Raw genomic sequence first — 11781 nt, 5'->3', positions numbered from 1 at the left:
CCAATGTCAATAAGAGAGGTTCAGCGGAAAGCTGATGCAGCCAAGCTATTCTGTGCCACCACAGGCGTCTGCCATCATCCAGTATGAGTACCTCCAGCACAGCACTGGCAGCACACATGGCCCTGCTGCCCACACATGCGTGCAGGCTGCGGCCATGGAAACACAGATGCTATCAAACGGCCTCAGCTTGGATATTTTGTGTAGAAAATGCTGTATTAGGCAGATAGATTTCCCTTTCCCAACTCCCTGAATAATGTATGGCTAAGATGTCTGATAAATAGCAAAAAGGGAAAAGAAAGAGGCAAAAGAACTTCAGGTTTAACATTTAAACACTGTATGCCAACTGTTTACTAGGAGTTTTTGGATGGAAAATGTTTTCGTAACACTACATTAGTGATGTACATAAATTCATAATACAAACAAACAAAACCTGAAATGATTTGACAAGTTATCACAGCATATCAGTAGAGGACTTGGGAACAGAACTACTGCTTCCCCATTTGAAATGCAAGGTGCAACTTCTGCAGTAAACATTTTGTTATTAAAAATCTCTGTATGCTCATTTTCTCAACTCTGTAGTTCTACATCAGCAAGTCAAGAAATAAAGTGTTTTATTTTTTCAGAAGAACTTGTGGTTGTTCAGCACTTCAAGGGAAAAAAAGAAAAAAGGAAAAAGAAAAGGAGACAGGGACAGAGGAAGCCTTTGTTAGCTCTGGATTTCAGTTCAGACATCTCTGGCTCATGCTTCAATGAGACCACACTTTTTTGTGTTAGCTAGGGGAGACAAAGCACAAGCTCCTTAAAAGCTCTTCACTGAATTTGTATAGATTTGAAAAAGAAATACACATTTCTGCAGACATGTAGTAGTTCTGGTTAAAAATACCCCAGGACATGCTTTTTCAAAAAGTCCCCCTGTCCTTCACAAACTCATTTATATTTTGGAGCAGAGAAACTGATGCACTTCTTTCAGTGTAGCTTGCATGTCTTCATATTCTGCAAATTTGCAAGCATCCTCCAGCTTCAGCCATTGGAAAGCTTGGTGCTCCTCCGAAAGCTTGATTTCTGTGTTACAGTCCTTCATTTCTGCCAGCCAGTAAATGACGGTCTTAGGTTTGCCACGGACAGGATAGTGGAGCTCTTTCTTGTACCCCTCTATGAGGGTGAGCTGACTGGCCTGAAGACCAGCCTCTTCCTGTGTTTCTCGGAGGGCTGTCTGCAGGTCATCCTCTCCTGGGTCCACGTGGCCTGTCACAGTGAAAAAGTAAGTCTCTGAGAAGGAAACTCAGATTTTGTTTAAGTTGACAACTAGGAAACACTGGGAGACAGATGAGAGTACTCTGTAGCCGATACAGAATCAAATGGAAACTGGAGAAGAGAGATTGGTTTTCCAACTCTTATGTCTTGATTTGTCTTTGTCTTGTGCATTTTAGGATCATTTTTTATACCACACCTTCTGAAATTCCCAGTGGCCTATCAACACTAGACATCTTTTCTTTCCACTGTTCCTCTCCTCTTCTGCAGCACTGTGTACCCACAATCACAGAATAGTTTGGGTTGGAAGGGACCTCCAAAGACCATCAGGTCCAAGCCCCCTGCAACAAGGAGGGACATCTTCAACTAGATCAGGTTGCTCAGAGCCTGAGCAACCTGATCTTGAGTGTTTCCAGGGATGTTCTACCTTGGATCGTATTGAGGACTGAGTGCCTCATGAACACTTTTCCTTTATCCAGTTAGAGGGGAGACTGCTCATCTGCAAGAGTCTTAGTCCTCTCTCATCCCTTCTCTCCCACATAAGCTTAAGGCTCAATTCTGTAAAACTTTTACTCATGTCAACAGCCCAGAAACAACAGGACCAAGAACCAACAAATGCAATTTAAAATGTGGCTTTCAGTTAGGCAGTTAAGGGTATTTTTATTTCTGTCCCATATTCCCCTCTGAAATGTAGCAAGTCTAAAAGCCAATCCTTTCACCAGCTGCTTAGTTCTTCTAGGACACGTCATTTATTTTATGTTGCTCAGAACGAGAGGTGCCATTACAAACAATGGTTAAATATAACACATACCCAGCTGTTTGTACTTTTGTTGAGAAATGTCAAATTTGGTTTTCTCATGAAAGCTCCAGACCAGAACATAAATAGAATAAGCCAAGCAAGATCTCAAAAAAGCAACATAGCAGGAGTTGGGAGGTTTCAAGAGGAGGGAAAAAGTTACTTTTTATTTTGCCCCTGGTGTCATTCTATTTTCTATGCAGCTGGCTGCAAAGAGTCATAATTTCACCACAGAGATGAATCTTTCCTCAGGGCCCAGGTACCCAAAGCCACCCTCTAGTGCTAGAACTGGGGCTTGTGGGAAGCTTGTTTTACTTTCCCAACAGGTCTCACTCACTTCTTTGTCTGCATATCAGAAGCTTAAACACCTCTTACAATGTGACATCATCTCAAATGTGAAATACACTTCTATTTCGAGCAGCAACTGTGCAGAAAACAGCATCTGATGTTGAATCTGACATCTCAGATATCTGAGATCAAATACATTGAGGCTTTAAGTAAAAATATTTCCCCCCTGAATCTCAGCACTGCAAGTCAAGCTGCCTCCTTTCTCACAAATTATGTATTTTGATAGCTGAGACTTACTACTAACAGTTGAGAAACGGAGTTCACTTGGCCTTGCACAACTGGCTTACTTTTACAGTACCCACAGCAAATGCCCACAGAACATCCACGAACAGTAACCACTACTTTTTATGATGGTCATGATCCATAGTCACCAAATGTGCAATGAGTTGAGGTAGCAATAAAGCTGGAGGGCTGAGAAATTGTTTCAACTCAAAGGACACCAGTGCAACCTCCTGCTCTCCAGCACAGCAAAAGGCAATCACCTCACCTTGCTGTTGATAACCTCAAGTCTAAGCTCAGTTAAGATTCCAACTTTGTCCAGTACAGTCTACCTACTGGGCAGAAAAAGGACTGCTGGCAGCACCTCACACCACAGCTTCCAGATCCTCCCAACCATTTGTACTAAGGCAGTTCCAATATGCTGAGGAGGAAAATGAACACTGCATTGCTTCCCTATTAGCCTCAGTTAGTGCAAAGTCACAGTTCTAGGAACAGAGATGAGGCTAATGAAGCTCACATGAGGGGATCCAAGCAAGTCCAGTTTAATCCCGTAAGGGCTGCAGCTGCATAGTGAACTTTTAAAATACCAATGTACAGCTGCAGCTGCCAATTGTCTTTTGCATGCTCTTGGAGAGATGATTACAGCTTTTCATTCTCGCTCCTGCCACATTAAATCTATGTCTTCATCACATACAAGTTATGTTAGTCCATCACACAATCTGAGGCTGCCTTTGAAGACCACTCGTATCACAGCAAATATATAATGCAATAGCTCTCCTTCGTTTATTGTGCCCAAATCTTTACCAATCCACTATTAAAGTCTGACATCAGACCATGGCTTTTGATCTATAAAACCTTAAACAATATGTTGAGGGAGGTGATTCTGCCCCTCTACTCTGCTCTCATGAGACCCTCCCTGGAGTGCTGTGTCCAGCTCTGGTGTCCTCATCACAGGAAAGACAGGGACCTGTTGGAGCAGGTCCCTTATGAGGACAGGCTGAGAGAGTTGGGGTTGCTCAGCCCGGAGAAGAGAAGGCTCCGCAGAGACCTTCCTGCCGCCTGCCCAGGCTCCAAGGGGGCTTGCAAGGAAGGCGGGCGCACGCTTTGCCGCAGGGCCTGTCCCCACCGCACAAGGCCTGATGGCTTCCCACCAACAGAGGCCAGGCTCACGCCGGGCACCGGGAAGACATCGCTTCCCACCAGCGTGCTCCAACGCTGCCGCACCTTGCCCAGAGAGCTGGCACACGCCCCAGCCCCGCAGACACGTCCAGCCTCAGCTGGGACGGGGCCCTCAGAGACCCCAGCTGCTCCACGAGGGGGCCCTGCTCCTGCCGGGGGGGGCTGCACCACCACAGCACCTTCCAAGCTCCCTCCCAGCCCAAACTATCCAATGATTCTATGACTTTGAGTGCATGAAGGTATATGCCTACAAGTCATTTCACTCCATGCTGAAATGCCTACAAGTCATTTCCATCACTTGTCTGGAATTACTGTGCTCCTAGTGAACCTTTCCACATGGGTCTCTCCTCTCACAACAACCACTCGTGTCCCAGAACATGTTTTTTAGCTTTCCAGGCAGCTGCTAACTCTACTCCCTTAGGCTTTTGGTGAAGCGGACAAAAGGGGGAGGTTTGGAAAGTTTTGTTCTTTCCCTTAATAGCACAGAGTATTCAATACTGTTACAAGCTTTTTTTCCAATTTGCAATTTCCTGTTTACAAACTGCTCCTGCACTACGCTTTAGGAGCACTGCATTTTAGAAAACAAATAGTAAAACTAGCAAGAAGAAATCTAAGAGAGTAAAAAACAGCATATATTTACAAGGAAGTGAAGTATTTCTTCATGTTGCGCTTTACCTGGTACCAGGGCTGTGACTATGTACTACCAAACACTGGCTCTGCCATGTGTCTTTACAGAGTAGGTGTTGCTATATGGCTTGGGGCACCCGGCCTGTCTTCTCCTTTGGGGCCTTCACTGATGAATAAGGATGGCTTAGGTGAAGATGGCTGATAAGATTACTGCTCCTAGCAGTCCCTCTCCTTTCTGCTGCATTAGGTATGTGCTCTTCATCAGTGATCTCCTGAACTTAAAGGAACTCCTGCATCTTCTAAGAAAGGTGTTTTAAAGTAGTCATCACCAATTTCAGATTGCTTTCTAATGTTGCACTGAAAACTGTGACCCTTTTGATTATGTGAGTCAAACAACTGTGTACTGGCAACAGCAGTATCTGGCAGAGGGTTGGACCTCAGGGAGAAGGTAAAAATTTCTCTAGCTACCTAACTTCAGCTGTCTGCTCAATGTCTGACAGAAACATCAGGCATCTGAGCAGCATGACTGGGTGACAACCCCCGCAACCCCAAACAGTCAGGCCCAATAGTTTATACAGTCACAACTTGCAAAGAATTTCAGTCACAAAACTCCCCACTCTGCTGCACAAACAGCATAATCAGTGGCTACTATCAACTGATTAACTGCCCCTCAAAGCTGATCTTTGCAGAATTCAGCCAAAGTTCAGACTGCAATCTCACTCACTCCTGACACAAATGACCTTAAAGTGTGTTATCAGAACATCACCTTTTGGTGGGGTCCAGTGATGGCTCCCATAGGATGTCTGAAGGAGGAGGTATTCGATACCATCAGTGACGTTAGAATATGGTGCTGACTGCAGCCTCCTGTAGATGATCAAGCCACAAGCTCTCACAGCCATGCCCCTCTGTTAGCTGCACGGAGAGCTGTGGAAGAACACACAGGGTCAAGCAGGAACAACATACAACATGGAGCTCAAACAGACTAGTTGTATTTAGCCAGCAAACATATCTCAGCACGTGCTAAAAGCTGATCATCCCTTTGTAGGTACTATACAATTAAACTGCATCTTATTAACTATTTTTGAATGGTAAAAAACTGAGTCCTTTCCTTTTAAAACAAGGTAACAGGAACATATACAAAAGCTTTTTTTTTAAAAAAAAAAAAAAAAAAGTTATCAAGAAGCATTAAATATGACCTGTACGACATTTCTTTGCTGCTATTACAAACCACATTGTAGGGAGAAAAAAAACCAAACTAACAACAAACATAAAGCAAAAGGAAAGCCATCAATTAACACTCTGAAGCTTTACCACTATGAAAATCCAAAGGTGCAAAGATAATATCTTAACATTGCTGGAAGTGGCATACAGAAGTAATTGCCCAAAACAGACCCCCTGCAGCAGAGAACTCAAGATGCCAGTGGCAGAGCCAGGAAAATTAATGACAAAGGACGGGCTTTCTGCTTGCTAAGCTAGACATGAAGCTGTTACAAAAAACTAAAGACTCCTTGGCATACGTGTTAAGCACTAGTTTCATGTAAATAGGAAGGAACACACCTCTTAGGTAACAAATACCGTAATCAATAAGCTATATAGCCAGGATAACTGGTCCTATACAGAAGAATGAAGAAAGCAATGGAGATGAGAAATCCATGTCAAAGAATAGAGCAGTTCCCAGTTTCAGGCAAAGCTTTGCATGATGACAGATCTGCACATTTCAATAAGTAATAAATTTACACAACGCTGTTTTTCCCCTGGGATGCTCAGTGAGGCATTGCGACACCTCCAGTTCCCAAACTGGGAAACCAGAGCACAGAGTCCTTCACCACCGACCACGCTCCGGGAGGGCGTTCAGCAATCCTGGTTAAACCCGTCTTTAACCGTCTCAATTAGCTTCTGGCCAGCCGTGGCTCAAAGACAAGCCCTCCTGCCAGCCCCCGAGCCCCCCGGGGGCAGCGCAGCGGCCGACCCCGCCAGATCCGGAGCCGGTCCCCGCCGGCGGGCCAGCACCCCCTCCCGTCCGCGCCTGGAAACGCCGCGCCCCGACGCCCGGAGCCTGAAAAAGGACAAACCCCGCCGAGGGTACCCGGGCCAGCGGCCCCCGGGCCCACTCACCCATGCGAGGCACCGCGGGGCACCGCTCCCCTTCCGCCCCCCAAGCCCCCCCCCCCCCCCAGCACCGGGATGAGGCAGGGGGATCCAGCAAGGCGACCCGGCTTAAAAACAGAGCCCCTGCCGCCGTTGCAATGGCAGCAGAACAGTGAGGGGAACCCCACAGGTAAACTCCAACCTCCCCTCCACCACTGCCGCCCACCACCCCTACCTTCACTTCCGGGCCGGAGAGCGAGGCGGGGGCGCAGCGCACGACTGAAGGCAGCCCCAACCAATCACAGCGGCATAAACTCGAGCGGTAGCTCCTCCCCATTCATTCCGTCCTCCCTCCCCCGCCCTGCCCGCCCACAGACTCCGCCCCCTCCGGCCGCGAAGGCGCTCGGATTGGTGTCTCTCCGCCGAGAAACGCCCCTCGCGCCCCTCTCCCTCGTCCTATTCGCTGGCTGAGGGGGCGAGGGTGCGCGCGAGCTTTTGAAGCGGGGAAAAAGCGTTGTTGCTATAGTGACATGGCCTAGTCGCCACGGCGGAACGGCGCCGCTGCCGGTGAGTGGGGTGCGGAGGGGCCTGCGGGGCTGGGGGGGGCGCTACCTGCCATGTGGTGAGGGGGACGGCCGCTCCGGGGGAGTGGGGGGCTTGTCCCGGGGGGCCGTCAGCCTCCCCGGGCGGCGGGGCAGTGCCGGGGGTTTCCCTCGGCCCCAGCTGCCTGCGGTGCGGTCTGCTGCGCCACCCCTTCCTTCGATCCCCGGGTGTGTGCGGGGAAGAGAGGGGGGAAAAAACCGGGGTGGGTCCGCGTAGAGAGGAACGAGAGGAGAGCTCTTCACACCGGGGGTGAAGCTGTGCAGTCCCTCAGCCTGGGACTAAATACACTGAGGGAAGCAGTAAATCCCTTTGGGGCTAAATTCAGTGACCGTGTCCCCCTCAGTCACGCAGTGTGACTCCAGATGCGTGGTGGGTTTGTTTTGATACCATTATCAAGTTAATTTTGAAAGCCATTTGGTAAATCTTGCTGGCAGGAGAAGCTGGGGCACAATTTTCAAATAATCAGCATCCCAATATAACTTGTAGATTATTTTCTTAGCGTGTGGTTGAATATTAGACACTTCCCGTTTCCATGCAGCTGTTGTTTTAAGCAGTTGTTGGGGATCAGCTGTAGGATGGAGTCTCTTCTGCTGAGGTCACCAGACTATACTTAGTATGAAGGGATGATTATAAAAAATAGTAGTCTCTTGCCAAATGAAATTACTCTGTTGAAAAACAACAACAACAACAAAAAAAAACACATTTAGTTGTTTTTAAGTTTATTTCAAAGAGCAATTAAATGAATTGAAGTTTTAGTAACCAGCTCTGTGTGTCTGTAGGAAAGGAAGCAGGAGTGTTGCTGCAGGGAGGCCTGCATCATAGTCCAAGTGCGAAATAGTTGTCATTTAACATGAAAAGTATTCCCTCCTCTCCAATTACTTTTACTATCCTGAAACTGCAAGCGGTTATCTATTGCTAGTAGTCAGCTTTGTTCCCTCAAAACAAGTGGCTACAACACTAGTTCCAACAAACAACAGAATGTTTAATACCATGTTGTGTACGTGCACAAGAGCGTAGCATAGTATAATCCTGTGATTTTACAAAGGGATCTGCTGCAACGTCAAATACTGTTTCATAGATCCCTACCTACTGCATTAAACTAAAATGATGAACCCATGTTGCAGTACAGATTATCTGTTATGGAGCTTGTGTTCATGTAAGTGCAAATGCACCCTGACCCTGTTCTTCACAGGAATATCCTAGTTTCCAAGGAATGGGGTCACAATGATTAAAGGTAAAGCATTTTGTGTGGTGCTCTGGAAAAGCAAATTAGACATTCACATCTGGAGGGCTCAGTCAGAGTTGGCTTTGGATCAGTTAAGAAAGAGCTTAATGTTCAGATGAATAAGAAATAAAGATGGATAACTGGTGATGTGGGTTAATAAGTCTCCCTTTTCTCCAGATCAGTTTTGTTCTGGTCTTCTGCTTCAATACTTTAAAAATCAGCAAATGCTTTGGCACTGACAGAGACTGTACTGTTTGGGGTAATGCGGTCACAAATAATGCACACAATACACTGCTATGGTTGTGGTCAAGAGCAGAAACATACCTACCTGCTACATGCATTTACAGATTTTATAAGTTCTTAACTTTTGTTTTTATAAGCAACTTGTAAAGAAAAATTATTTACATAATACAAAGTGATAGGCCGGAAAACAAGGTGCTGTTTAGGTTTTGTACACTGATTAGCAATTACTATGTTTATCATATGCCCCTGAAAATTGTGTTTAATAAAATTATTTAATGATCAGACCAGAGTTTATGATTTAGAATTAGTATCTTGGATTATTTGCAGGATTAAATGTATAGTTGCATTAATTTGCATTTGTAGGAGTGCCATGTAAGATTTCTTCACTTTGCCACAACTTAATCTCCCTAGTTTAAATTATGGATGTAGCGATACTTGTGTCATGTATCAGTGATCACACTCAGGAGTATCAGTGGAAGTCAGCTAAAATTGTCAGGTAAATATGAGTAAGCTACAGTGGGATAACAGGGCACATGAGTGTTATTCAAGCGAACGGTGCACTGAGATTTTTACTACATCACAGGGCAATAAGGATCAAGATATAGTGGTTGAAGGCTGCTTTATTCTTAAAATAGTCTATGTAGGGGTTTTATGTGATTTATTTTATGCATAGTGACTGACACTGAGTGAGTATCTTTGAAGGCCAACCTTTCTTCTACTTTGAAAAGTACACTGAGAATGAAAAGATCAGTGTAAGATTTAATTAATAATTAAAAACATTTTAAAATGGAGGATCAGTTCCTAAATCATAATTTTGTGGTAAGTTATTTTCCTCCAAAATATGTAAAATGTAACCAATCGTTTCTACTACTTTTGCCTGACTTTTATTTTTTTCCCAGCTTTACGACCAGTAGAAACCCTTTATTACTGAAACAGGAGTTCTCAGATGAGAAGCTGTGATCTTATTCTGTGCTTTATGTTGGTCCCTTTATATAAAATCTAATGTGTTTTTACAAAAAGTCCTTAACCATTAACCAGCATCTGGCAGCCTTCTAAGATCTTTGTAAAACTTCTTTGCATAAGAAATAAGTTGTACTGAACTCAGGTTTACCACATAAAGATGATAGGCCGACTGGCACCCTTGTTCAGACATCTCATATGTTCCAGCAGTAAGCTATATCACCATTAACTATTTCTCCCTTGCAGCAGGAATGTGTATTAGTATGTAAAGGTGCTCTGGACTTCACTGTTTCACTGACCAGCTTCATCATCTTCTTGTCAGTGGCAAAGCAGGTCCCTTGTGTGAGAAGAAGGTGAAAATTTCAAAGTGAAGCTGAGTCTTTCTGCCAGCTAAAATGAGAAGAGCAAGCACTGAACAATGAAGAATTCCAGGTGACGTCGTAATACAGATTGACTGAAAAATTTTTCTTAGGCCTGAGACTATCTGACCGTGTAACTGGGTGCTCATGGAGAATTATACCTCCATACTAACTTACTTCTTTCTCAAAATATGTTACATTCAACTATTTTAAGAAGACTTAGGCTTTTGTCTCAGTACTGTTTTCAGTGAAGACACCCATAGCTTTGTGGGGAGCAGGACCTGGGCTTTGATATAAAACTACCACACTGAAGAATGTTATATTGTTCTGCCCCAGGGCACAATGTTCTCTCAGGTGAACAAACGAAATTAGATCCTGACAATAATTGAGGGAATGCTGGCTGTTATTTATTGTAAAAAAGTGTCTTTTTTTTTTGCCAGAAGATGGCATTAGCAATTTAGGATTCTTGAAAACCTACCAATACTTCTCTTAGTTCTTTACAAATCCAGTGTATTTTGAAGAATTTATATCTGTTTTAGAAATAGTGTCTTCAGACACAAAGAATTTTACATTGTTGGACGAATTAAAGTATTCTTTTAACGAGAAGAAAGGCGCTCCTTTATTTTAGAGCATCGCCAATCAAAGGGCCGGCCATAAGGGTTTCACTGACAACTGCTATCTCCCCTGAGTTCTCATGTATGAACCAGACCAAATCTTTTAGAAACTTGTCTACTCTTGAGTTTTAAAGTAATCAGGTGTGCTGCAACCCATTGCCATGATGATGGCTTAATTTTTTTCCATGGTTAATTAATTTGTTACTCCTATATTTGTCAATGCTCTGTTTTCCGAGGTTGTGAAATTGCTGCTCCATGGATGGAGAGACACTGGAGTTATCTCCTGAAACCACTTAGATCCAGTAAGATTTATTGTCTCTGGAGAAGCAGAAGCAGTTATATCACTTCCTAGGCCAGCTTTCATTAAGAAGCCATTTAGTTGCTTTCCCATGTCACAGAACCTTAGCCTGTAAGCCATGCAGAGCTGCTTACATATCTCACTACTAACCTTCTCGTATGTTCTGCAGTACCTATATTACTTGGATTTTCCATATTTAGAGAATCCTAGTACCTTGTTGCCCCAGATAATGGAAACCTTTCTCTACAGTACTTTCTAGATATTTAAATATATTTTGATTAATTTTTAATTAGAACCGTGACCTTAGAATTCTCAGTTCCCTCCCCTTTGCTGCTTTTGTCTTGGGAAGTGTCTCTATTTTTCTTCCTCTTTATTCTCTTTTTTCTCTCCTGTGTTCAGTGTTATAATTCAGAGCTTAACACCCAATTAGTTCTTGCACTGGTCTTTGACCACTCTGTATTTAATTTAAGCATATGTAAAGATCTAGGTGTAATCTAGGATACGGAGTGAGAATAGACAAAAGAAATTTGCCAAATTGTTTTCATCTTTAGCAGATTCTCAGTACTTTGAGAGTGGTGTCTTGGCTTTGTGTTCTAGCTACTCCTTTCAAGAAACAAAAGAAATTTCCCATGGCAGTGCATACAGACAGTTACATAGGACCTGTACTGCTTTTATATTTTAAGCTACATTATGTAAGATAAGCATCTTTTCAAAAACAACTCTTCTTCAAATGAAGTTTGAAGTTTCTGTGAAATTTTATCTGTTAGAGAAGTTGGCAAATTGTGAATGCTTGTGAAAACCCTTGCACATGTGTTATAGTTAGCCTTTCTGATCTCTGGTTTTGCTACCCTCCCTGTTAATTTTGATTTCCCTCTCCCAGGATCTAACAACCTCAGTGATGGCTCTGACTTTACCTCAAGATTCAGAATCACATTACATATACATCAAATAAGTCCATCTACCTACCAATG

At 43.9% G+C, this 11781-nt stretch overlaps 1 protein-coding gene across 7 annotated transcripts; it reads right to left on the bottom strand.

Annotated features, from left to right (window-relative positions):
- Window positions 1-317: 317 nt before the first annotated feature.
- On the bottom strand, window positions 318-6837 carry NUDT2 (nudix hydrolase 2). 7 transcript variants are annotated; one of them, XM_042804702.1, is made up of 4 exons: window positions 6744-6783; window positions 5978-6031; window positions 5187-5344; window positions 318-1245 (listed from the first exon to the last, which is right to left on the bottom strand). In XM_042804702.1, the coding sequence occupies exons 3-4, from the start codon at window positions 5317-5319 to the stop codon at window positions 932-934; spliced, it is 447 nt and encodes a 148-aa protein (XP_042660636.1). In that variant the 5' UTR covers window positions 5320-5344; window positions 5978-6031; window positions 6744-6783; the 3' UTR covers window positions 318-931. The 7 variants fall into 7 exon arrangements, with proteins under 7 accessions (XP_042660636.1, XP_042660635.1, XP_042660637.1 ...); XM_042804701.1 differs by lacking the exon at window positions 6744-6783 and adding an exon at window positions 6601-6735; XM_042804703.1 differs by lacking the exon at window positions 5978-6031 and having other exon boundaries at window positions 6744-6837.
- Between the last annotated feature and the right edge of the window lie 4944 nt (window positions 6838-11781).

Source organism: Tyto alba, unplaced genomic scaffold (genome assembly GCF_018691265.1).
Source record: "Tyto alba isolate M040663 unplaced genomic scaffold, T.alba_DEE_v4.0 Super-Scaffold_42, whole genome shotgun sequence".
Classification (NCBI taxonomy): Eukaryota; Metazoa; Chordata; class Aves; order Strigiformes; family Tytonidae; genus Tyto; species Tyto alba.
Note: the sequence above shows the minus strand (reverse complement) of the source record. Positions and strands in the feature narration are given on the sequence as shown.

What these genes read in the sequence shown, in the direction of transcription:
- NUDT2 (XM_042804703.1), bottom strand. Translation starts at nt 5,319, where the DNA reads ATGGCTGTGAGAGCTTGTGGCTTGATCATCTACAGGAGGCTGCAGTCA. An exon ending in TCACTGGACCCCACCAAAAG is followed by an intron (nt 1,246 to 5,186) that starts GTGATGTTCTGA and finishes TCACTGTGACAG; the next exon opens with GCCACGTGGACCCAGGAGAG.